Source organism: Pelophylax lessonae (assembly GCF_965119305.1).
Source record: "Pelophylax lessonae genome assembly, chromosome: 3".
NCBI classification, from domain to species: Eukaryota; Metazoa; Chordata; class Amphibia; order Anura; family Ranidae; genus Pelophylax; species Pelophylax lessonae.
In genome coordinates, this window is record NC_138770.1 from 477,551,782 (window position 1) to 477,579,539 (window position 27,758).

General features: G+C 46.8%; 1 protein-coding gene across 2 annotated transcripts in view; it reads right to left on the minus strand.

Moving 5' to 3' along the window:
• Window positions 1–1,445: 1,445 nt before the first annotated feature.
• Window positions 1,446–27,758, minus strand: part of NUP133 (nucleoporin 133) — an 899,557-nt gene continuing 873,244 nt past the window's right edge. For both annotated transcript variants that reach the window (XM_082249111.1, XM_082249110.1), the window contains exons 24-25: window positions 19,832–19,920; window positions 1,446–1,641 (exon numbers count right to left, since the gene is read on the minus strand). In XM_082249111.1, the coding sequence (XP_082105237.1) occupies window positions 1,505–1,641; window positions 19,832–19,920 (226 nt within the window). In that variant the 3' untranslated portion in view covers window positions 1,446–1,504. The remainder of the gene's footprint in view (window positions 1,642–19,831; window positions 19,921–27,758) is intronic.

Genomic DNA, 27,758 nt, shown 5'->3' on the forward strand with positions numbered 1-27,758 from the left:
CCAGTAAGAAGTCTGGGGACAGGCGCAATTTGGAAGGAAAAAACCTTGCCGGGGGACAAGAGCGAAACTTGATCTTGTAGCCAGACTGAATAAATTTGTGGACCCACTTGTCTTGCCCCTGGGAAGTCCACGGGTCCGGAAACCAGCGAAGAATTCCCCCTACCCCCGATACAGGTGAGGGAGCACCTTCATGCAGAAGGAGCCTTGTCCACGGGTCTGGAGAAGCTCAATCTTGGCTTGCCAGACAAGGTTCATTTGGATCGTCCAGAAGAAGCCCTGAAAGGCTTTGAGCCCTTGTCATTCAAACCTGAGGGACTAAAAAACTTCTCATGAGCTTAGAAGGAAGGCCCACGTCTACAATGAGGTTCCTTGTCCTTAATAGCCTGCGGAAGAAAAGTACCCCCCCCCCCCCATGAGACCTTTAATGATGTCATCCAGGGTAGCTCCAAACAGGCGATCTCCTTGAAAAGGAAGATCAGTCAAGGCCTTTTTTGAAGTCTTATCCACAGATCAGCACTTGAGCCAAAAGACACACTGATGGACCGCTGCTAAAAAACAGAGAGGCGAGCCATCAGGGGAGCAGCATCCAAAGAGGCATCACAAACAAACTGCAGCCCCTGGATCAGCTGATCCGCCAGCTCTGCAAAGGCAGGGGGGAGCTGTTCTCCAGGTCACGGCTTAGGAGCTTAGTACACTTGGTCAGAGTTTGCGACACAAGGGCAATGGTGAATACCGGCCTCATTGCCGAACCAGCCAGAGTGTACCAAGTGTGGGCCACAGCCTCCACCTTCCATTCAGCCGGATCCTTAAAGGCTGGGGACTCTTCAACCGGAATCATGGTTGCCTTGTTTAATCTGAAAACCGGAGGGTCCACCACCAGTGGCACAGTCCACTTCTTAAGAAGGGGTGATTATCTAGATTATCCAGCCTGCTGTCCAGTCTGGCAGTTAATTGTAGATCTCACAGGAAAAATCCAGGAGAAAACATTTCTATCTAAAAAGAAAAAAATTGCCAGGATCAAAGACCCCAGCAAGGAACTAGGTCCTTACTCCTGACTAAGCAGAAAAAAAATGTATAGTATAGAGTGGATATAGCAGAGAGAGGGAGTATACCTCCTGAGAGTGCCCATGTGTGTAGCCAGAATTATTTTTTGCCTAGTGTCCTACTCCTGTAGGGGGCAGTATAACCCAATGGTTATGAATATCAGGAGCTGTGTCCGTCAATGAACGAAAGAGAAATACAATGTTGCTACATTGAATTACTTCGTTACTCTTTTAAACAGCGTTTCCAACATGGTTAAGGTGCTGTTTTTTATGCTCTGTATATTTGATGTCTTTTGGACATATATTGCAAACTCAAAAGTCCATAACGGATTAAATAATGTGACTTGCAAATATTAGAATGGAAAAAACACACAACTCATCACATTTAATGAAACCAGTTCTAATTTTATTAGCACATATCAGTATTTGGAAACAAGATAGTAGGCATTTACAAATCAAAATTATGCAGTTTCTTTTAAAAAACGTTCATAGTTTGCTCTTAGAACAAACTCAAAACATCGATTTGACTTCAAACTGCCAAGTTCATCTGACTGAAGAAGAGCATTTACATCGGGTAAGTAACTCTGAAGGTCTTTGCCTGTGAATACACAGCGAAAAAAAATTAGGATCATTAGTAGCCCACGTTAATGCACATTATCCATGTTTTATTCTTTTACGGTGAAATACTTGTTGATACTGACAAAAACATCTGGTGAGCTGACAAGCAGCTGCTTTTGTTGGACTTAAATCAGAAGGATTGGTGTTAGTCTCCAACATACATTATTTTTTTTGCTAAATTACAGACCACCTTCTCCTCACAACAAAGGAGGTGGGTATTGTAGTCTAAGGGAAGAACAGGGAGGGCTGAAACAAGTTTTTGAAAGAACATTGCATTTATCAAACATATAGCATGATGGCGTTATACTTGACCAAACACATAGGGTATAGCTAGGACACGGTGAAATGGTTTCATCTGTATTTCAAGTTTGACACTGTTTTTTCATTAACTATATGAGTTTTAAGCCGATTTGTAATACAATTGATCTACGCAAATTAAAAATATTGTGTTTGCAGATATGACAATCCTGTGAGGCATGGTTTTGGAGGTGAAACAGAGGAGCTGGTAATTTCAGTCCTAGGAACAAGATACATATCATGCCCTTATATCCCACTCATATTATGGGCTCATTGCCTTCTGTTAAAAGTGAATTTCCTATACACCTGTGGTGTGGATTTTTCTCGCAATTATTAATATTCGCGTTTTGGATTCATGAACAGATATTGTTAGCACACTGTGATGCACATGGCATTTATAGACTAAAATATTTTTCAGTCATGTTTCACTATATTATTGGCACTGTTCTCTCATTTGTACATTTTTTTAAATATTTTTTTATTTATCTCACTGTTGGCACTTTCTATTTGCTTTGTTCTCAATGCAGTATATTAGAGCTGAGGCTCTTTTTCAAATGAGAAAATGCAAATGTAAAGGTATCGTCCCACACAAAGTACAAAACATGCTTTTATTTGTATAGGCCAAAAGACAACAAATAAGAGATACTTGTTGAACAGGCCAAATGGGAGCAAATAAGAGTGGCTTGTTAGGGTTTACATACATTCTAACACTTTCTTTTTCTACATTCTAATGATACTCAAAAAATAATAAAAAGGGCTCAGAAGTGTGAAAGGCACATGCCCATCTATGAAAAGTGTATTTCATTACTATTATCAGGGAACAAGAGGATAACAATAAAAAAAATGAATTTTTGTAAAATCTTACCGTAAAATTCCTTTTTCCGAGTCCTCTGACAGTCTCCGCCCATTCACACAGTCTTCACTAATGGGGTATTGCTTCCTCTCCACAGGAGTTTCTAGGCATAAGACTTGTAAAACAACAATTTATCTACATAGTCACACCCATGGGGGCTGTCCTTCTAGTCCAATACCCCCCTGCAATAGCCATTCCAATTCAGTTTGGTTGCAAGCAGTGATAGTGTATAAAAAAACTCCCAAAAGAGGGGCGGGGGCGGCGACTGTCGGAGGACTAGGAGAAAGGAATTTTACGGTAAGATTTTACAAAAATTCAGTTTTCTCTTACGTCCTCCGACAGTCGCCGCTCATTCACACAGTCTTCACTAATGGGGACGTCCCAAAGCAGTGTAGACATGAGGGGTGGGCAACGCAAACGCCAGAAAAGCAACGCAGTACCCACATCAGAGAAAGGAACCTTGCATGCACAGAAAGGTAGCCTTCTGGGTAACAAAAAAGGGCTCAACATGAGCAACAACCCAGGAAAACAACCCAAGTGGAAAAACAACCCCAACAGCCAGGGACCCTTACAAAACCTATCCCTATGGCACTGCCGCACAGAGAACTTTGCGGCCAAAGGAGGCATCAGCCGACGCCAGAACATAAATTTTATAGAATTTGGAAAAGGTGTGCACCGACGACCAACTCGCAGCCTTGCACACCTGGGCCACCGAGGCCTGATGCCGGAGAATGCCCAGGACGCACTCACTGACCTGGTAGAGTGCGCCTTGACAGGGAAGGGAGGAACCCGTTCCCGCAACGAATAGGCATGGACAATGGTCTGTCTGATCCATTTGGCAATGGTTGCCGCAGACGCGGCCGTACCCTTCCGAGGACCCTCAGGAAGTACAAGGAGAGAATCCGACTTCCGAAAGGATTCCGTCGCCGACAGGTACACCCCGATCGCCCTGACAACATCCAAAGAATGCAAAGAATGTGAACTGCTGAAATCGCCGGGACATGAGTCTCGGCCCAAGACAGAATGTCAGTCACCTCCCGAGCCGCCCGGCACTCCTGGTGCCCCCTTGGTGGTTGATGTAAGCCACCGCGGTAGCATTGTCCGTCTGTACCCGAACAGGACGGCCCCGAAGTCGATCCGACCACTGGAAGAGACAGGGCTTGATCGCTCGTAATTCCAATATGTTGATCGGAAAGGAGGATTCCTCCCCCGACCAAGTGCCCTGGGCAGACAGGTTGCCCAGGACTCCACCCCAGCCCGACAGGCTGGCATCCGTGGTAATCACCGTCCACAGTAACGGACGGAAGGATTTTCCTTCTGACACAGCCGGGGACTGGAGCCACCACAGAAGATCCATTCTGGTCCGGCGACTCAATGAGACACTCAGATCCAAGGACTGAGGTAGTCTGTCCCACCTGGCCAGGATCTCCGCTTGAAGAGACCGTGTGTGAAACTGAACAAAGGGTATCGCCTCGAAGGCCGATACCATCAACCCTAGGGACCGCATGCAGGTCCGGAGTGACGAGGATGGCTTGTCCCTGAGGGACCTGATCTCGTCCTGTAAGGTCCGGAGCTTGTCCTCCGGCAAGAACACCTTTGCCTGAGCAGAGTCCAGTATCATTCCCAGATAGGGAAAACGAACCGAAGGAGACAAGGTCGACTTCTGTACGTTGATGGTTCATCCGAACTCCTGGAGCGTCTGTACCGTGGTGGACAGATCGCGCAGTAGGTTCTGGCTGGCACTTGATCTTAACAGGAGATCGTCCAGATATCCCAAAACCACAATGCCCTGTGCCCTTAGCAGGCCCAGAACAGGTGCCAGCACTTTGGTAAAGACCCTTGGAGCCGAAGCAAGACCGAAAGGTAACGCCACAAACTGATAGTGGTCCTCCGCTATTGCGAACCGAAGGTACCTCTGGTGACCCTCGAAAATGGGGATGTGTAGGTACGCATCCTTCAGGTCTATAGAGGCCAGGAATTCCCCTGGGCTCAGGGAGGCCACAACCGAGCGGAGAGATTCCATACGGAACTTCCGAACGCGCACGAAGCGGTTCCAGAAATAGGACCTTGCCCTCCTTTCTGGGCACAGTGAACGGATTGGAATAAAACCCCCGAAACCTGTCCTGATGAGGCACCGGGACAATCACCCCCTGGGCAAGGAGGTCCTGCACCGCTTGATGCAGGTCCTGCAGGCGCCCTGGGGTCAAATGAAGATTTGAGGGAAAGAATCTGTCCGCCGGCCGGGAAAGGAATTCAATCTTGTACCCTGATCGAATGATTTCCTGAACCCACCTGTCCGGAATTCGGAACAGCCAAAGTTGGAGGAAACAGCGCAAACGTCCTTCCACCCCTGAAATGGGTGAGGGCGCCCCTTCAGGCAGATTGACCCGCCGCACCAGCATTGCCGGACTTCTGCTTGCCCGCCCAGGGTTTCTTCTGGCTACCTTGGCCCTTAAAGGGCTTGCCCTTGGTTTGATTCCTAAAGGCACGAAAGGACCCTTAATTGGGTTCAGAGGCGGAACCCCGCTTGCCACGAAAGGACTTGTTCTTCGGGTTCTGGGGCAGCATCGTGCTCTTGCCCCCATGACGCCTTTTACCAAGGTATCCAACGCCTCGCCAAAAAGGCGAGAACTTGCATAGGGAAAATCAGCAACTGTTTTCCGTGATGTCTGGTCAGCCGACCAGCTCTTCAGCCAGACCAGTCGACGGTTAAGCACCGCGACACTCGACAGGCGTGCGGTCAAAGGGGCCTCATTCAAGGCCGCATCGCACAAATACATGACTCCTTGGTGAATTTGATCCACCATAGCTGGCGTGGCATTTGGGGCAGAATCAGACGCGAGGTTGCGTCTAAGCACCTTAGTCCAATCCGCCACAGCCTGAGCCACCAGAACGGACGCGAAAATAGGTTTGAGCAAGGAACCCGCTACCGTGTAGGAATGACGGCCACAGTGTGATCCACCTGCGGAGGCACACACCAGCGCAAGTCCATAGCCGGCGCAAAGGGATAAAGCAGTTTAAACCGACTAGGTACCGTGAATGGACGTTTTAAATTGCGCCACAGTTCATTCACAGTGTAATGAAATTCAGCGGGGCAGGGAAAAACCTGCGCCGACTTGCGGGTCCTGTGTGTACCAAATGAAGACACAATGCCCGGAGGAGTGGGCTCATCCTCCATATGTAGTGTTTCTTTCACAGAAGAAATCAACTCATCCATAGTCGTGCGTTCTTCAGGCGACCCCGGGGGAGAATCATCAACCCCCTCCACCTCTGCCTCAGACTCCAGTGGGTCCAGGGATGAGCGAGACCCTGAAAAGGGCACGCCCGCCACAGCAGCCACATCACCATCTGAATCAGAGGAGACAGATAATCTAGGACTTTTGCTAGCAGCACGTTCAGCCATCAGCACCTCCATTTTGGACACTAAAGACGCCACTACGGCGGACAAATCAGGTATAACAGGGGGTACAGTAGGATTGGGGTCCCCCACCAGGGCTGGAGGGAAGATGCTGTCCTGAGATTCCATTGCCCAAGTTACACAAAAAAAGTACTGGCCCTTTAAGATCGCTGCGGAGTGCGAAGCCCACCGCTATATGCACAGCGAACACAGACCCCCAAAAGGAGACAAAGCTGAGCCAGGAAGGAGACAGTCTGCAGAGCCCCCACAGAGTGTTACCACACCGATCGCTGCTTCAGAGGAAAAGGAAGTGAGGTCATCAGAGGCTGAAATATAAGCTGCAAGACCCAGGGAAAATGGCTGCCCATAGAACTGAATGGGAGGCTTCGGCAAGATGGCCGCCGAACATGTGCTCGGAAAGATCGTTCTGCCACACACAAGATGGCGCCAAAACAGCATGCAGTTAAGCCCACAGTGAAGCCAGACATGCTTGCCCATACTTAAAATGGCAGACCGCGCGGTTTTTACCCGCTGCGGCCGCCGCACACACAGTCTGCACCCCCAAAACACTGCAGTGACATAGGGGAAGGGGCCCCCAAAACCACACATCACTGCAGCGCATGTAAAAGGAGACCCGCGCAGGGATCGCATCAGGGAGCCCCACACAGGCACAGACATGGGGAATACACAGCAACACAGGACTGCCACCCCAGACAGAGGCCCCACACAGAAAGTACTTACCTGTACCGGATGGCGTGGGGTGCCTCTATGAACGGAAAGCCGCTGTCCTCATCTGACAAGGAATGCCGTTAGCCAAGGACAGGATACTGCAGCACCGCAGATGTGTCCAGTGAGGTAGCCACCTCACAGGCGGCATCCCTGCTGCGAGCAGGGATGGGTCGTTCATAATGCCAGGACGAACACATGGCTGAACGCTCGATGGCGAGCTGGGGGTCCCTCTGACCCTCTGCCCTGGAGAACCAGGGCGGTCAGTCCGATTCCCAGCTCCGCAAGATCCATCTTCACCCGAAGAACCGACTAAAACTAAAGCTGACAAAATAAACAGCTAGTATATCAAAGAAAAAACTGAAATTTTCAAAGAAAATCAAAAGAAAAAAAAGATTAGAAAGGCTGAGACTGTAGCCCCAGCACAGGGAAGCCTAACTACTCCTGATGCTAGGCAGAAACAAACTGAGTTGGGAGAAATCACTGCAGGGGGGTATTGACCAGTGGGACAGCCCCCATGGGTGTGTCTATGCTAAATGCTTTTGTTCTTTTGACTAAGTCTTATGCCTAGCTACTCCTGCGGAGCGGAAGTCAATACCCTAATAGTGATGACTTAGAGGCGGCGGTGGACGTAAGAGAAAAGAATCATTACCACTACTCTCTGAATTCGATCTTTTAGCCAATTTTCTATCCATTTACAAACTGATCTTTCCAAGCCTGTAGACTTTACCTTACACATTAGACATGAGTGGGGAACTGTGTCAAACGCTTTTGCAAAATCCAAGTACACTACATCCACAGCTACCCCTATTGTCCAAGGTTTTACTTACCTCCTCATAAAAAAAAAATAAAAATCAGGTTTGTTTAACAACTTCTGTTTTTCATGAATCCATGCTGTCTGTTGCTTAAAATTTTTTTTCCCAGCAAGAACTCATCTATGTGGTCTTTTATTAAACTCTCCAGTATCTTCCCAACTATAGAATTTAAACTAACAGGTCTATAGTTACATGGCAAAGACTTTGATCCCTTTTTAAATATGGGCACCACATTGGCCCTACGCCAATCGAGTCCTTAACGAGTCCCTAAAAATTGGAAACAAGGCTTTGAAATTCAAGCACTCAATTATTTTGAGATGCGTGGGTGGATGCCATCTGGTCCAGGCGCTTTATCCACCTTTATTCTGTCTAAATATTTCTGGACCATATCACTTTTGAGCCATTGTGGATCATTTGGGGCTGTGTCAATACCATCCTCATTATAGTCATGAGCTCCCCCCATGCTCCTTTGTATACACAAAGCTGAAGAAAGTATTTAACAAATGTGCCTTCTCTTTGTCCCCAGTCACCCACTCCAGATTATTTTGGAAAGGGCCTACATGCTCAGACCTAACCTTTTTACTATTAACCACTTCTGGACTGGAAGGATTTGCCCCTTTAATGACCAGGCCATTTTTTGCGATTCGGCACTGCGTTACTTTAATTGACAATTGCAGTGTCGTACGACACTGTAACCAAATAAAATGAATGTCCTTTTTTTCCCCACAAATAGAGCTTTCTTTTGGTGGCATTTGATCACCTCTGTGATTTTTATTTTTTGCGCTATAAACAAAAAAAAAGCGACAATTCTGGAAAAAAAAAAAAAAACAATATTTTTTACTTTCTGCTACATAACATTCCCCCCCCCCCCCCAAAAAAATTACAAATCTAAATTTTTTAACATTTTAGGCCAATTTGTTTTCTGTTGCATATTTATGGTAAAAAAAAAAAAAAAAAAAAAAAAAAAAAAAATCGCAATAAGCGTATTTAGATGGTTTGAGCAAAGGTTATCGCGTCTACCAACTACGGGAAATATTTATGTCATTTTTATTATTATTTTTTTTTTTTACTATTAATGGCGGCGATCTGCGATTTTTAGCGGGACTGTGACATTGCAGCAGACAGATTGGACCCCTTACATTACTAGAGTGATTAGTGCTAAAAAATATGCACGGTTACTGTAATAATTACACTGGCAGGGAAGGGGTTAATACTGTGGGCGATCAAGGGGTTAAATGTGAGCCTAGGGCAGCGAATCTAACTGTGGCGGGGAGGGGGGGGTAGGGTGTGGCTTGTTAAATGATCACAGAGACCTGTGTTCCTACATAGAAGGATCACAGGCACTCTGATCAGTTCAGAGAGAAGAATGGTCAGCTGTGTTTACAATGGCGTTCCGATCTCCCTGGCCGGCTCTCTTCAATTTTAATGCAAGTTACTTTATTTTGGAATAAAATGTATGGAAATACTGCACTATAAAGCCTCCATTTATTTCAATATGCATTAACCAACGAGTGGGCCCTGGAGTAGATTGGTGAAGGCTAGTGGGATACCTTAGTAGGTGATCATATTTTGCATCTGACCCCAAGGGGTCATCTGGTAAGTGGGCTGTGCATGTGGTGGAGGTGGAAGGAAGAAGCACATACCCACTGAATTTTTCACCAAGCAGACACTGTTCCATGATTATCTGCTCACCATTTAAATCAAACACCAAGAACACCTTTCAGGAAATTGGACTTTCTTGAAACACTATTTGCTTAGCACTATTCGTTCACTATTTAGATTGGCACTAAGTGCCGGTTCACATTACTGCGATGCGGGAACACTGCGAATATATTGCGTGTTCCCGCATCGCATCCGCAGCACAGGCAGTTCACACTGCCATATGCGATATGCTGGGGGTGTCAATTCAAAGTTAACGACACCCCCAGATCAGATCGCATATCGCAGTGCGACCTGATAGTTTGCACAGAAATCGGATCGCACTGGTGTGAACCACCATGCAATCCGATTCTGCTGCGGACCAAAAAAAGGGTCCTGTGCGTGTTCACTGAGATTGCGGTGCAAATTCAGCCATTCAAACTGTATGGCTGAACTCGAACCGCACATACAATGCATGTGATTTTAGGAGCAGTGCGCTCCGAATCATATGCGATGTCTGTGATCGCAGAAGTCTGAACCGGCACTAAGAGCACCTTATAGCAAATTGGACTCTTTTCACCATAATTGTTTGTTTGAATATTTATTGACTATATATTATTTAAAATGTACTTATTTATTGATGTTTTCACACATTGGAGATATCCATATGAATTAATTTATCTTATAATGTCACACAATGGTGAATTATAGAGTTAGGCAACATTTTCACTACCACTAATTTTTATATATATACATATTTATTTACTTATTTATTGAATTATTTATTTACACAAAAATTGAGCGCAGTCCCTGGCCCTACATTGTTGTTGGCAAATCTAAGGGAATTTGTACTATCAAAAAGTATTGTGTGTGGTGAGTTTAGCAGAAGCTCTTCTAATCGGCTGATATAGGGAGCCTAGTCATCCCATCTGGTGAATATAGATATGAAGTACAGTAAAACCTTGGTTTACGAGTAACGCGGTTTACGAGCATTTTGAAAGACAAGCAACATTTTTTTGTCTTGATATACGAGCAATAACCAAGCAGTAATTTTAATGTAAAAAAAGAATGACACTCACAATGTTAAAGTGTTTGTTAACCCACACTGCTATGTTGCTATAATCCTCTTTGCTTCCCAATGCTAGCTGCTCCTGTCGCTGTGTTTTATTAAAAAAAAATGCTGGCTTTACCCGATTTCGAAGCGCCGATCGACCATTACGTGACCCCGCTGCCTCTCTCCACTCCCCGCCTGATAGCTGCAGCGGGCGGAGCCGAGTTTCCCCCGCTGACGTTAGTCAGGAGGGGAGGAGGAGGCGAGAGACATTTGGTCACGTGACGGCCGAGTGGCGCTCTGAAATCGGGTAAAGCCAGCATTTTTTTTTTATAAAAACACAGCGACAGAAGCAGATACCATTGGGAAACAAAGAGGATTATATAAGATAATAAAAGGTTTTTCAGCATTAGAAGGGGAGGGGGCAGGCATCTAACACAGGAGCAGAAAGCAGAGAGGGGAGGGGGACAGTGCAGGGCTGCGGATGAAGGAGACATGTACGCTGACCACGGTGTTAGGGCACAGCAGCCATGATATACCGTGGTCAGCATACAGGGGGAAAGGGCAGAAACTGAAAGGTTTCAGCCAGGTTTTTTTAGATGATACGGGGGGCCAAATTACACATTATTCTTTATACTGTATTTTGCATTGCCGTAATAATTTTTATATGAATAAAAGGTTGTGCAACGAATCAACTGGGTTTCTATTATTTCTTATGGGGAAATTCGCTTTGACATAAGAGCTCTTTGGATTACAAGCATGCGTCCGGAACAAATTATGCTCACAAACTAAGGTTACTGTACTTATTTTGATTGAGTGGGGAAGGGTTAGAATTTGTCAGGTTTTTTTTGTTGCCATTTGTGTAACTGATGGGGACATTTTCCCTCAAATTGTATGTGAGCAACAAAACAGGATGTGTGCAAAATCACTTCAGTAGGGAGAGTAATATAACATTTTTTTTTAAAGCAGGTTGTGCACACTGGAGAGATCTCCTAATTTCATATTTAGTCACTTGAATAGCAAATTAGTAGAAAAAAAAAAAAAAAAAACCTTGACTCAAGTTATAAACCTCTCTCTCTGAAACCAAAAATGTTTTAGCTGAAGTTGGGTTTTAACAAATTAAAATTTAACCACTTCTGGACCGGAAAGTTTTACCCCCTCAATGACCAGGGCATTTTTTGTGATACGGCACTGCGTTCATTTGATTGTCAATTGTGCGGTCGTGCATCGCTGTACCCAAATAAAATTGATGTGCTTTTTTCCCACAAATAGAGCTTTCTTTTGGTGTATTTGATCACCTCTACGGTTTTTATTTTTTTGCGCTGTAAACAAAAAAGAGTGACAATAATGAAAAAAAAAATACATTAAAAAAATCTAATTTTGTCATCATTTTAGGCAAATATGTATTCTGCCATATATTTTTGGTAAAAAAAAAATCCCAATAAGTGTATATTGATTGGTTTGCGCAAAAGTTATATCTACAAACTAGGGGTTTAGATTTATGGCAGTTATTTATTTTATGTAGTAATGGCTGCGATCCGCGATTTTTAGCAGGACTTGCGATATTGTGGCGGACAAATCGGACACCTGACACTTTTGAGGAGACCAGTAACATTACTACAGCAATCACTGCTAAAAATATGCAGTTACTGCACTGACACTGGCAGGCAAGGGGTTAACACCAGGGGCAAAGGGTTAAGTGTGTCCCTAGGGGATGCTTTCCAACTGTGTTGGGGATGGACTCACTAGATGAACATAGAGATTTGTGTTTCTGAATAGCAGGAACACAGGATCTCTGTGTTAATCTGTGACAGAATTGCGGTCTGCATTGTTTACATAGGCAGAACGCCATTCTGTCTCTCTGGGAAACGACTGCGGGTGGCCGGTTATCATCGCCTCCGCTGGACCCGCTGATTTGCTCCCCCTCTGGGCAATCAGTGTGCCCCCACTGGCTATTACACTAAACGACGTACAGGTATGTCATTTTGCGTAATAGAGCCGACCTGCCACAGTATATGTACGCAAGTGGTTAAGCATATAAGTCCACACCATTCAACGTCACATTAGGTCACTTTTACAAGTGCCAATAACAACATTCTGGGGAAATCTAATCAAATGACTTTACTACACTACAAATGTACAATATGCTGTATGTATTTTTATATTTCATTTCCTTTGAACTAGTTTTGGAAATAATGCATTGCCCAAAGTCTTTAGTCGCTACTGTCAATTGCCCGTTTTTTATGTACCCCAATGGCGCTTCTGTAGAACAAATAACTGGATTTTTTTTAAGAACTTACCGTAAAATCCTTTTCTCTGACGTTCGACAGACGCAGCTCCTTATCTTCACGACTCCCTTCTAGGAATAGGCACTAGGCAGGAAAAAAACGTAACCACGCCTTTGTGGGCTGTCCCTGCAGGCATAACCTCTCAGACTCTTCTCTCATCGAATAGTTTAGTTGCAAGCAGTGTTTAGAAGACAAAAAAACCCATACCTCAGAAGTAGAGGGGCAGGTGCTGCATCTGTCGAACTTCAGAGAAAAGGATTTTACGGTAAGTTCTTATAAAAATCCAGTTTTCTCGTTCATCGACAAACGCAGCTCCTTATCTTCATGACTCATAGGGATGTCCCAAAGCAGTAAAATCATGAGGGGTGGGAAACAACGCAGAAACAAAACTTTAGTCCCCAATAGCTAAACTTAGCCAACCGGGTAACATGGAGCTCAACGGAACAACTCTAGCTCGCCTGGAAAAAAATTTAACCCGCAAAGAGAAACTAAACAGAATTCACTTTTAAACTGCAGTCTGCAAAACCTTGCGGCCTAAAGAAGCATCCACGGATGCCAACACATCTACCTTGTAGAATTTTGTGAACGTATGCACAGACGGCCAAGTTGCCGCCTTGCAAACTTGTAGAACCGACGCCTGATGGCGAAAAGCCTAAGAGGCACTGCAGCGCTCTTGTAGAATGAGCCTTCACTGGGAAAGGAGGAACCTGACCCATCAGTGACCACCTTTTGCCAGATCCATTTGGAAATGTTCGCAGCAGACGCAGCCAATCCCTTACGACGTCCATTAGTAAGGACAAAGAGTGCGTCTGATTTTCTAAAGGACTCAGAGGTCTCTAAATAAACCCTGATCGCCCGAACCAGATTCAAAGAATGCAAGGCATACTCCTTAGGATGCTGAGGTTTAGGGCAAAGTGAAGGCAACACAATGTCTTCATTCAGATGAAAATTAGAAACCACCTTAGGAAGGAACGACTGATTAGGTTGAAGTACTACCTTATCCCTGTGTACCACCAGATAAGGTGAGCGGCAAGACAACCCCGCCAATTCAGATACCCTGCGGGCAAAAGTGATCGCCACCAAGAAGGCAACCTTCTGAGCCAAAGAAAGCAGCAAAATCTCCCGTATTTTTTTTAAAGGAGGCATTTGAAGAACAGGTAACACCAGATTTAGATCCCTTGGAGGTAGCAGGGATTGCCTCGAGGAGCCAAATGGCGCACTCCCTGGACAAAAGTCCGGATTATGGGCATTGAAAATATATAGCTAAAGCCAAAACCTGGCCTTTGATTGTACCCAAAGCCGCACCATTGCTCAACCCCTTCCTGCAAAAAAGCCAAAACACTAGCAATCAAAAACAAGCGAGCTTCAGCAATTCACACCATGAAATGTACAATTTCCACGTACGATATATCTTCTTAGCAGTCGATTTCCTAGCCTTCAAGAGTGTAGGAATCACAGAGTCAGAAAGACCCCAATCTCTAAACACCTGGCTTTCAACAGCCATGCCGTTAAAGCCAACGACTGTAAAGCAGGATGGAAGATCAAACCTGGAGACAGCAGATCTTCCCTGAGAGGAAGTCTCCAAGTGGGAATCGGTGACCAGCCTTATCAGGACTGTGTACCAAGACTGGCAAGGCCATTCTGGAGCCACCAGAATGACCGTAATGTTTTCCCCCTCTATCCTGTGCAGAAGCCTCGGCTGGAGTTTCAATGGGGGAAATGCATAAATCAGCCGAAACCGACCTCAAGGAGCCACCAGTGCATCTGTGGCGTCAGCCAGAGTATCTTGAGACCTGGCTACGAATCTCTGAACCTTTTTGTTTAGGCGAGAGGCAAACAGATTGACCCTCGGGAGTCCCCCACCGAACACACAGGAGGTGGAACGCCTCCGGGTGTAGGGACAACTCCCCTTGCTCCATCACCTGATGACTCAGGTAATCCGCCTGCCAGTTTTCCATACCTGGAATGTGTACAGCAGAGAGGGCTGGAACAAAAATTTCCACCCAGGCCAGAATCTCTGCCACCTCCTTGGCTGCCAAGACACTCTTAGTGCCCCCCTGGTAAATAATATAAGCCACAGCCATGGCGTTGTCTGATTGGATCCGAACCAGACAACCTTGCAGACGAGCCGTCCAATGACTCAGACAAAGCTTTATCGCTCTGAGCTCCAAAACATTTATCGGAAGTTTTGACTCTACAACAACTGAATCCCCCCCTGCAACTTTTGCAGCTTGTCCGGGGGAAGAAAAACCCTCGCCAAGGCTGAATCCAGAGTCAAGCCCAGATAATCCAGTCTCCGAACCGGAGTCAGCGCGGATTTATTGAAATTGATGTTCCAACCGAACTCCTGCAGAGTTCTGACCGAGATTGTCAGATCTCCCAACAAGGCTGAATGAGAGTTCGCTCCCAACAGGAGATCGTCCAGGTAGCCCAGTCCCGCAATCCTCCGCTGGCGGAGCAGTGCTAATACCTGTGCTAGTACCTTGGTAAACACTCAGGGGGTGGAGGCGAAACCAAAGGGTAACGCCACAAATTGATAATGCTCCTCTGCTACCGCAAAGCGAATAAATCGCTGGTGTCCAGTGTAGATAGGGGTGAGTAGATATGCGTCCGTGATATTTATGGAAGCTAAGAAGTCTCCCTGGTGCAGAGACGCTACTACCGTTTGGATAGACTCCATCCCAAACCTCTGTACTCACACAAAGCGATTCAGAGCCTTGAGGTCCAAGATGGGATGCACCTTGCCTTCTTTTCTTGGCACGGTGAATAGGTTTGAATAAATCCAATGAAAATGTCCCTGAGCGGGAATCGGCACAATCACTCCTTGTGACAGCAAGTCGTGTACCGCCCTTCGAAAGTCCCTTAACCGGACTGGGGATAATTGAAGACTAGACGGGAAAAAGCTGTCCGATGGACAAGACCGGAAATTCGATCTTGTATCCTAATCAGATCAGTTTGTGAACCCATTTGTCCTTAATCAAGGGGGTCCAAGGTTCCTGAAAGAATTGGAGATGTCCCCCCCACCCCAGAATCGGGTGAAGGCGCCCGTTCATGCAACTGAGGTGTCTGCAGGTCCAGATTGGCCGGATTTTCCCGACCATGGCTTCTTGGAACCCCCAGAAGACCTAAACGGTTTACCTTTTTCTGGTGACCCGGAGGCACGAAAAAGATGTTTGTGAGCAGTAAAGGAAGGCCCCCGCCTAGTACACGGCGCCTTGCCCTTAGAGGCTTGGGGCAGATTAGCACTCTTACCCCCCGTGATACCTGTGATCAACTCGTCCAGGGAGGATCCAAACAGCCTTTCCCCTGTAAAAGGAAGATCAGTCACAGCCTTCTTAGAAGCCTGGTCAGCCGACCAGCGTTTTAGTCATACTATGCGCCTAATAGAAATCCCACTGCTGACGTCCTAGCCACCAACAAAGCTGAGTCCAGGGACACAGCACACATGAACACCAGGGCTTGGTTCAACTAGTCTTATAGTTTGAGTACGGCAGGGGGAAGCCGTACCGTTTCCAAGTTACTTTTCAGTAACTTCACCCATTCAGTAGTAGTCTGCGCTACTAAAATATTCACAAAAGGTAGCCTTTAACATGTGACCTGCTACAACATGTAAATGGTGGGACAAGGATTCCACCCGTCTATCCATGGGATCCGGAAAGGTTGGAGACTCTTCCACCGCTTTACTCAACCTGGCCACCGGAGACTCCACTTTGGGTGGTATAGTCCACCTATTGGACACTGCCTCTGCAAAAGGATAACGGCGTGCAAAACGCTTAGGCACCACCAACATGTGCTTAATGCATCGCCATTGTTCATCCACAATAGTAGGAAACAATTCTGGAGAGGGGAATACCTTGCCTGATTTACAGGATTTGCGGGAGCCAAAAGACATCTGCATATCTGATGCTGTAGGTTCATCTGCCAATTTTAGGATTTCCTGCACAGACACTATCAGGGCTTCCACCAATGCGGGTTCTGCTGCGGCGGCTGAAGAAGACAGGTTCTCTTGAATGTCAGAATGTGAAGACACCGACCCCCTCAAGGTGGTCTGCGTCAACCATATCTGTCTGAGAATCCGAAGACCCTGCCGATGGATGTGAGGGCAGAGGGCGTTTGCGGCTGGCAGCACCAGAAATGACAAAATCCACTTTTGACACCAGGCTTTGCAAAAAAACCCTGCAATTTCTGGCTGCGTCTGTGAACCGGAGGGCCCCGCAGTCGCTTCCAGGGGGTCTGCAGGTGAATTTTTATCCTGGGACTCAATTGCTCAAATACATTTTTTTTTTGTGTAATGTCCCTTTAAGACCGCGACAAACGTGGTCCCACCGCTATTACAATCCCTGATTATTATGTATTAAGAGCAGAAGAGGAAAAAACCCACAGGGAAACCCGGGAATGTTACCAGACCACAGAGAAGCATCCAGCCTGATCTGTGTAAAAATGAAACTAACACTGTCTGCAAAGGAAGAGGAAGAAGCTCTGCCTCTATCATTACAAGCCATGCCGCATGCCTGTCCATCCCACTGACCTCAAGAAAATGGCCGCTCATACATTCTCAATAGGGAAGTATAGAAAATGGCTGCCCATGCAAACTACTGGGAACACCGAGATCATGAACCACAGGAAAATGGCGGCCCCCCTTGGCACGCCATGTGGTCTCCAGGACTCCCCCAAGGGGTCCCAGAACAATAGGCATCTAAAAGGTCCCTAGCCCGGGACCCACTCAGGACAATCCACCTCCGTTAAATAAGCGCCATAACGGCCACATTATTGCCACCCCCCCCAAAGGAAAAACCTGCTAGGGGTAGGGGAATGCCAAGGGGTACACCAAATTAGTCCTCTGGGGTGCAAGGGAACCGAGGGAGCCCCTAAGGTCCGACCATTCCAGGGAGGGGCCCCGCGACCGTTTAGGGTGTTTGGGGGGGGGGGACAATTTAACTCACCATACCATGGTACCAGGTGGGCGCCACTCTGAAACAGATCACCTCCCACCCGTGATGGGGGTGCTGTCAACCAAAGGGAAGCTGCGACTCAGGGTGTTTCAGGTCGATGCGTCCCAGCGCGACTGTCCACACGCAGGCTTGTCTCCATCCATCAGGCACTGTCATGGCGAGCCCTAGTTCTGGACTATAACCTGCTCACACTCGCTGGCCAGGCTGGGAGACCTTAAGGATCTAGATTATCCAAAGCGAAACCGCAGCCGGCTTGTAGTTGCTCTGGATCTTGGTCCTCGGGAACTAACTAGCTAAAAAAAAAAAAAAAATCACAAACTTTACAGCTACAGCTAAGACTGAAGTCCCAGCTAGGTCCTGTTCCTAACCCTAGGCATAACAAACTTGTTTGATGAGAGCAGAGTCTGAGGGGTTATGCCTGTAGAGACAGCCCACATAGACGTGTGTGATGGTACTCACCGTCACTGGGAGTGATAGACAGGTTCTTAACTGAGAATATGGTTTAGATTACTTCAAATGGGACAGTAATATTTATCTCAAGAAACCTATGAAGACGGCTTCACACAGTCAGACTTATAACAGATGCAAACAACAGCTCAGCCACCTGTCTTCCACACATCGTTGTATATACTGATATACTCACCTGTTATCTACTGGGGGTTCTGTGTTTACACTTCTGATAATGTGTATTGTTCTTCAATGTCAGAGACGGACAGTCTGTCACTGGTGGTTCCTTCCTATTGTCTGTGTATTAAGATGTGATGTGTATTCTGTTAAGCCTGTCTGTCCCATTGTTATTTGTTAATGAACTCACATATTGTTTCTGTCCAGAATAGAATTAGTTCAGGTTAATTCTATTTCTGTATACAATTTTTTATCTGCATTTGATAATGTAATCAGGTAACCCCTGACCTGATGGGGTAATCTGATCAGGAGGGGGATGTCCATGCTGTATATAAACTGTGTGAGTTGTTCAATAAAGGAGAAGGTTCCAAAACTTGTACAAGCTAAGTTGTCGGGTAGCTTTGTATGGGAGCGACTAGGATTTGATATCTATGTTCCACTATATAAGCCATGAAGATAAGGAGCTGCATCTGTTGATGAACGATCGAGAAAGGGAATTTTTCTGCACATGCACCTAAGAGGCTGTGCACTAAAGATTTGGAAGGAATTAAGACAACTAAGAACCAGATACTTTTTCATACATGGTACACCAGGCACATAGCATGAATACGAAATGATGGATTTTCATATTCCTTGACATATTGTGTTTCCCCAAAAATAAGACCTACCCTGAAAATAAGACCTACTGTTATTTTCGGGGAGGGCTGCAATATAGTGATTGTAAATTCCTAGAATCCACTTTTATAATGTTTTATATAATGTCCAGTGTGTGTTTCTGTAATATAATAGTGTAAAATACCTTCGGTACAGCGCCGCTCAGCTGATTTCCCGCTCTGCTCTTCTCCTCTTCTCATAGCTGTCAGTGGGGGATCTCAGCCCCTCCCCTCTGCAGTGTTCAAAGCGGGTCACAGAAGTGCCAAGCATTATATTATAATAGTGTGAAATACCTTTGTTACAGCACCGCTCCGCACTTCCGTGGCCCCCAGCGGGGGAGAAGAGAAGGAAGAGCAGTGGGAAATCAGCCGAGCGGCGCTGCACCGAAGGCATCTCACACTATTCTAATATAATGCTTGGCGCTTCTGTGACCCGCTCTAAGGAGAGGGGCTGAGATCCCCTATTGACAGCTACGGTATGAGAAGTGAAGTAGAGGAGAGCAGAGCAGGAGATGAGCTGAGCAGCACTGTACCGAACGTATTTCAGACTATTAGATTACAAAAACACACTGGACATTATATAAAACAGTCATAAAGAGGATTCTAGCATTTTACAAACACTAAACTAGGTTCACACAGAGGTATCCTGAAAGGCAGGTAAGGAGATAAGACCTACCCCGAAAAGAAGCCCTACTGTGTCTTTTGGTGCCAAAATTAATATAAGACCCAGGCTTATTTTCGGGGAAACACGGTATATAGGTAACAATGATCTATCAAAACCTGATAACATTTCATGGAATAATGAATGCTCCTGTTTGCACAAGCATCTACAATGCAAATTGGATCATGTGAAAAAAAAATTGCCTTTTTTTATACCTTCATCCAATAACTTTTGAAGTACTTTAACGAAAACAGAGTTTTTTGAGGCTTTTATTGGGTCATCTTTCCCATCTAAAGCAGACCACCTGTAATTAAGCATATAAAATAGTTATTATTAAAACAACTAAAAGAAAGAACATAATTCCTCAAAGGCTAAACTTAGCCAACCAGGTAACATGGAGCTCAATCAGGAACAACTGGAGCTCACCTAGAAACAACATACACCCTCAAAGATAAAAAAAAAAAATCCTCTTTTAACCACTTCAATACAGGGCAGTTACACCCACTTCCTGCCCAGGTAAATTTTCAGCTTTTAGCGCTGTTACATTTTGAATGACAATTGCGCGGACATGCAACACTGTACCTAAACCAAATTTATGTCATTTTTTCCCCCACAAATAGAGCTTTCATTGGTGGTATTTGGTCACCGCAAGGTTTTTTCTTTTTTGCGCACTGACAGGCACTGATGGGGTGGCACTAATATGCGGCACTAATATGCAGCACTGATATGCAGCATTGGTGGGCACTGATAGGCGACACTGATAGATGGCAATGATGGGCACTGGTGGGAAGCACTGATAGATGGCAAAGATGGGCAGCACTGATAGATGGCAATGGTGGGCAGCACTGATGGGGAGGGCACTGGCAGGCTCCCTGATCGCCATCCCTGGTGGCCATGGGTGGCTCTAGTGGCACCCCCCAAGGGTCTGCACTGGTAATCAATGCTCTGATTACCAGCACAGACCCCCCGAGAGCTGCAGATCGGCTCTCCTCTACTCGTGCCTGTTAGGCACGAACTGAGGAAAGCCAATCAACGGTTCTTCCTATTTTTTATGTGACCAGCTGTGATTGGACACAGCTGGTCACATGGTAAAGAGCCAACATCAGTAGGCCCTTTACCAAGATCGGAAATGCGGTGAGTCAGAGTGACACACCGCAGCACCAATTGCCACTCTGCGCACCCCCCCCGGGGCGCACAGAGCGCTTTATCCTGTTGGACGTCATATGACGGCAAGTGGTTAAACAGCAGCCTGCAAAACCTTACTGCCAAAAGAAGCATCCGAGGATACCAACACATCTACTTTGTAGAATTTAGAGAATGTGTGCACAGACGACCAAAATCTTATTTTACTGACGCCTGATGGCGAAAGGCCCAAGAGGCAATCAGCGCCCTAGCAGAATGCACCTTCACAGGTTAAGGTGGAACCTGACCCTTGAGTGAAACCCGCCTGTACCACCGTCTGCCTGATCCATCTGGATATAGTCGTAGCAGATGCAGCCAATCCCTTCCGAGGTCCTTCCGTGAGGACCAAAGGAGAGTCTGATTTCCTGAAAGACTCAGTACTCATCAGGCAAACCCTAATTGCCCGAACCACAGCCAAAGAATGCAAGGCAATTTCCTTGGAATGCTTGGGCTTAGGACAGAGTGAAGGCAGCATAATGTCTTCATTCAATGGAAATCAGAAACCACTTTAGGAACAAACGACTGATTAGGTCTAAGTACCACTTAATCTCTGTGGACAACCAGAGAAGGAGAACGGCAGGACAGCGCCAATTGAGACACTCTGTGGACAGAGGTAATAGCCACCAAAAAGGCTACCTTCTGTAAGCAGAGGAATCTCCCTAAGTTTTCAAAGGGAGGTTTTTGAAGGACAGACAGTACCAAGTTTAGATCCCACAGAGGTAATGGGAACCGTATCGGAGGAGCCACAGGACGAACTCCCTGGATTAAAGTGTGAATCAAAGAATGCGTAGCTAAAGGGCATTGAAAAAACACAGCCAAAGCTGATACCTGGCCTTTAATAGTGCCCAAAGCCAACCGCTGCTCAACCCCTCTTTGGAGGAAAGCCAATATCCTAGCCACTGAAAAGGAGCGTGGATGCACCCTAATCGATTCACAACATGAGATGTATGATTTTCACGTACGATGGTAAATCTTCCTGGAGGTAGATTTTCTAGCCTTCAACAGTGTAGGAATCACTGAGTCAGAAAGACCCCTATACTTCAAAACCTGGCTTTCAACAGCCACGCCATTAAAGCCAGCGACTGTAAACAGGCTGGAAGATTGGCCCTTGAGACAACAGATCTTCCTTAAGAGGAAGTCTCCAAGTAGCATCAGGGACCAACGCTACCAGATCTGCATACCAAGACCGGCAAGGCCAGTCTGGGGCCACGAAAATAACAAATCCCTTCAACCTCTATTCAGCGCAGAAGCCTTGGCAGAAGTTTCAGCAGAGGAAACGCATAGATCAGCCAATACTGGCCCCAAGGAGCCACCAGTGCGCGTCTGTGGCATCGGCCAGAGGATCCGGAGACCTGGCTACAAACCTCTGTACCTTCTTGTTGAGCCAAGAAACTAACAGGTCTACATCAGGTGTTCCCCAATCAGACACACAACAGGTGAAACACCTCCGGGTGCAGAGACCATTCCCCCGATGCAACACCTAACAACTTAAGTAATCCGCCTGCCAGTTCTCCACTCCAGGTATATGCACGAAGGAGAGGGCTGGAACAAAATATTCTGCCCATATTAAGATCTCAGCCACCTCCCGGGCCGCCAGGACACTCTTGGTGCCCCCTTGATGATAGACTTAAAACACGGCCGTGGCATTGTCTGATTAAATTCGAACTGGACATCCCTGCAGACGATTTGTCCAGTGACTCAAGCAAAGCTTTTTTCTCCGAGTTCCAGAATATTGATTGGAAGTCTGGTGCTTGCCTGCCCGGCTCGTGACCTCTCGATGCCACGATGTGTGGGCGGCTTTATTTTCCATCTAGGCGCAGATTGAGGAGGGTTGGGTGATATGGCTCCACTTCCGGCTTTTGCAAGATGTTGAGTTCCTTCCCGTCTCCTCCCCTTTTTTCCCGGTTTGCATGATGCCGGCTTTGGATCTGCCCATAGTCTTGGGGATATAAGGTGGTTGCAGGTATGAAGATTTATTTTGCTCCATTTCACTTGAAAGATAACAGGGATATCAACTTCACATGGCTCATACAGGCATCTACTTTTACTTACGGTAATTGGGGTATGTTCACTTTTCATTCTCACACTTTTTCTTAACATTTTGTTAATTTTTACAACACATGGTTTCCAGCCCAGGCACGTTTGGTTCTTTTTCCTTTTTTAATTAGTACTTACTAGAGATTGACCGATTATCTGCAAAGCCGATATATCGAGGGCCGATATGCACTTTCCCCGATATATCGGAATCGGCCTCTGAAGTTGCCGATATTTTCGTGACGTCATTGCGTATGTTGCACTGCACACATTCTGCCTTCCAAGACCACTTTCCACGCCTGCGCGGCGCATATGTGACGTCATTTCACCAGGCGCTGCACACGTTCTGCCTTCTAAGACCGCCTCCCCACGCTGTGTGCAGCCAGCTGTAGTCCGGTCCCGGTGCCAGCCACCCACAGGCCCTGGCCTCAGCCACCCACCACAGGGTGCCAGCCATCCGACCCACACCAGAACAGGGTGCCAGGCCAGCATCCAGCCACCAACCCCACAACAGGGTGCCAGCAGTCAGCCACCCACCACACAACAGGGTTCCAGCAAACCAGCCACCCACCAAGCCAGCCATCCGGGCGGTCACCACAGTGTTCAAGAAAGCCAGCCACCCACAACATTCCAGGGTGAGTGACACCAAGCCAGCCACCCACAATAGGGTGACACCAAGCCAGCCACCCAGCCACCCACCACAGTGTTCCAGCAAGCCAACCACCCACCAAATTTGTTCCATCTAACCAGCCACCCACCACAGTGTTTCATCAAGCCAGCCACCCACCACAGTGTTTCATCAAGCCAGCCACCCACCCACCACAGTGTTTCATCAAGCCAGCCACCCACAACAGGGTGACACCAAGCCAGCCACCCACAACAGGGTGACACCAAGCCAGTCACCCACAACAGGGTGACACCAAGCCAGCCACCCACAACTACATGGTTCCAGCAAGCAAGCCACCCACAACAGGGTGACACTAAGCCAGCAACCCACCACAGTGTTCCAGCAAGCAAGCCATCGACAACAAGGTGATACCAAGCAAGTCACCCACAATAGGGTGACACCAAGCCAGCCACCCCCAACAGGGTGACACCAAGCCAGCCACCCACCACAGTGTTCCAGCAAGCCAGCCACCCACCATAGGGTGCCAGCAAGCCACCCACACTGCCAGGCATCAGCCCCCACCGGCCCACAACAGGGTGACAGTAGTCAGCCACACCACAACAGGGTGTCAGCAAGCCACCTACACTGCCATGCGTCAGCCACCGACCCACAACAGGGTGACAGCAGCCAGCCACTCCACAACAGGGTGCCAGCAAGCCACCCACTCTGCAAGGCGTCAGCCACCACTGACCCACAACAGGGTGCCAGCAAGCCACCCACACTGCCAGGCGTCAGCCACCACCGACCCACAACAGGGTGCCAGCAAGCCACCCACACTGCCAGGCGTCAGCCCCCGACCCACAACAGGGTGCAAGCCAGCCACCCACACTGCCAGGCGTCAGCCACCGACCCACAACAGGGTGCCAGCCAGCCACCCACACTGCCAGGCGTCAGCCACCGACCTACAACAGGGTGCCAGAAAGCCACCCACACTGCCAGGCGTCAGCCACCGACCCACAACAGGATGCCAGCAACTCAGCAAGCCACCCACACTGCCAGGCGTGAGCCACCGACCCACAACAGGGTGCCAGGCCATCCACCCACACTGCCAAGCTTCAGCCACCGACCCACAACAGGGTGCCAGCCAGCAAACCCACACTGCCAGGCGTCAGCAAGCCACCCACACTGCCAGATGTCAGCCACTGACCTACAACAGGGTGCCAGAAAGCCACACACACTGCCAGGCGTCAGCCACCGACCTACAACAGGGTGCCAGAAAGCCACCCCCGCTGCCAGGCGTTAGCCACCGACCCATAACAGGGTGCCAGCAAGCCACCCAGAGCAGGGCAAGGTGCCAGCAGCCAGCCAGACATTTTTTTAAAACTTTTTTTGTCTCTTTCAAATTGAAATGGAGATGGATGAGGACAGAAAAAGTAAAAGTGTGGTCTGGGACTATTTCTCGTCTCAATCATTTCCAGGAAAAGCAGCAGTGTGCAACACATGCACAAACAATATAAGCATGGGATCAGTAACTGCAAAAAACAAAAATACGTCAAATCTTTGGGCCCATCTAAGAGTTCCTCATAATCAATTATATCATGCAGCACAGAAAAAAACAAAATGAATATCAATGTGACTTAGAAATACCTCCTCCATTATCCCAGGAAACAATAACAGATATGTTTCTGAAAAAAAACAGGTGTATCTGTCTAGATACAGATGGAAGATCCCAACTGCTGGGCAGAGTAATCACAGAGATGATTGTCACTGATATCCAGCCATTTACAATGGTGTCTGACTCAGGATTTAAGCGGTTGATGTCCATACTTGAGCCAAGCTACACACTCAAGAATGAGAAGTATCATCGAACCGAAATGCTGGAAAAGATTCACCAAAAGGTCGTTGAGAAAGTAAAGGCTATGCTGCAACCAGAGAATGCTGGCAACTCACTCTCATTCATGACTGACTGCTAGTCGTCAGGAAAAACCGAGTCATTAATGATTCTTACATGCCACTTCATTGACAGCGGATGTACAAAAAGGTAATTGGAGTTGAATACAAAAGTAAAGGCCCGTACACACGTACCGATCGTCGGCATACAAACGTCGGCGGACGAAAGATCTGCCGATTGTATGCGTGTTAGTATGGTGCCTCCGACAGATGTCTGCGCACAATCCGCGGACAAAAGTCTTTCTTGCAAACATGAAAATTTTTGTCTGCAGACACCAGAACGGACGATTGTTCGCCTGTCAGTACAGAATTCGGCCGACAGACCGCAGATTTGCAAGACTGGGCATGCTCAGAAAATAAAAAACACAGGGAAAGTTAACCATTACATGACATCACTTCTGCAGTCAGCTGAAGTCTGCAGACAAAATTCTTGTGCTGTCCTTGTGCTGTCTTTGCACTTTTCAACAGACACCGACATCCCGGGGAGAAAAGACGAACATTTGTATGCCGACGATCGGTACGTGTGTACGGGGCTTGATGCAAGGATTAAGGAACCAGTAATTGACAGACGAAGTGATCCTTTTTCAGTGGTGGAAAGGAAATGAGGCACGCTACAGAAGACTTGCTTCCCATGCTAGAAGACACCTCTCTCTCTCTGCTCCTCTGTCCTCCTCTCCTTTTAACCACTTAACCCCCAGAAGATTTTACCTCCTTCCTGACCAGGGCCTATTTTGCGATTCGGCACTGCGTGACTTTAACGGACAATTACGCGGTCATGCGACGCTGTACCCAAACAAATTTGACGTCCTTTTTTTTCCCACAAACAGAGCTTTCTTTTGGTGGTATTTGATCACCTGTGCGATTTTTTGATCATGCGCTATAAACAAAAAAAGAGTGACAATTTTGCAAAAATAACAATATTTTTCAAATTTTTTTATATGAAATTCCCCCCCCAAAAAATGTAAAAATCTAAATTTTTTAACATTTTAGGCCAATTTGTTTTCTGCTACATACTGTATGTTTGGTAAAAAAAGAAAATCGCAAAAAGCGTATTTTGATTGGTTTGCGCAAAAGTTATTGCTAAGGGAAAGATTGTCATTTTTATAGTTTTTTTTTTTTTAACGAGTAATGGCGGCGATCTGCGATTTTTTTTTTGCGGGACTGCGACATTGCGGCGTACAGATCGGACCCTTGACTGACATTTTTTACACTTTTGGGGGTACCAGTGACATTACTACATTAATCAGTGCTATACATATGCACTGTTACTGTAAAAATGACACTGGCAGGGAAGGGTTTAACTTTGAGAAGGAGGGGTTAAGTGTGTCCCTAGGGGCGTGATTCCTACTGTGATTGGATGTGGCTTGTGATGTAACAACACAGATCTACGGTCCTACATAGCAGGACCGTATGAACTGTGCTGTTACGCAGGGGAGAATGACAGGCGGCTTTGTTTACATTAGCCGCCTGCCTTTCTCCCGATGTAACCGACAATCGCGAGTGACCGGCGGACATCGGGTCCGTGAGCGAGCGGGAGCGTGCCTCCAGCGGCGCGCGCTCGCTCCCTAGAGCCTCACAGGCTAGCGACGTAGTACTACGTCACTTTGCCTGTGAGGGGCTGACTGCCGACATAAATCGTTGTTAGGCAGTCGGCAAGTGGTTAAGCATGTTAAAGAAGTGGCAGCATTATATGAACAAAACAGAAGCCGTTTAACAGGTGATCATGGACATGCTGAAATGTTATGCTTTCTGCAGTATAATATTTTTCTACTTAACTGGGAGTTTTGAAAAGTGTAGTAGTTGTGTCCACTCCAATCCACTGTGTAGCTTTCGTCTACCTTTTTCTAGCAGTTTTGCACTGACTGCAGTAGTTGCAGTGAGTGCACTACTGCAGCAGTAGTCCACTTGACTCCAGTTCAACTCCAATCCACTGTCTAGCTTTTTTTTCTAGCAGTTTTGACCTGACTGCAGTAGTTGCAGTTAGTACCCAACTGCAGTAGTTGCAGTTAGTACCCAACTGCAGCAGTAGACCATTGACTCCAGTCCAATCCACTGTCTAGCTGTTTTTTTTTTTTTTTTGTAAATTTCTGTTTAATAGATTTTTGCATTTTAAACAAGAACATACCAACACAAACAGTGCCACACAGGCATATACATAAAAGAAAAAGTGACAACAGGTCACCCAAACTCCACCCCCACCCACGGCTCCACCCAGCAGGTCCATTATTCTGACAAAGCACCTCAAAGAGGCTAGAAAAAACCCCAATGCCGTCTCAACACATCTGTAGCAGGCCTATGGTGCAGAGATATAACAGAGAGAGCGAACAACAGATATTAGCATGGTCCCTAATTATAGAAAAAGAGAATAT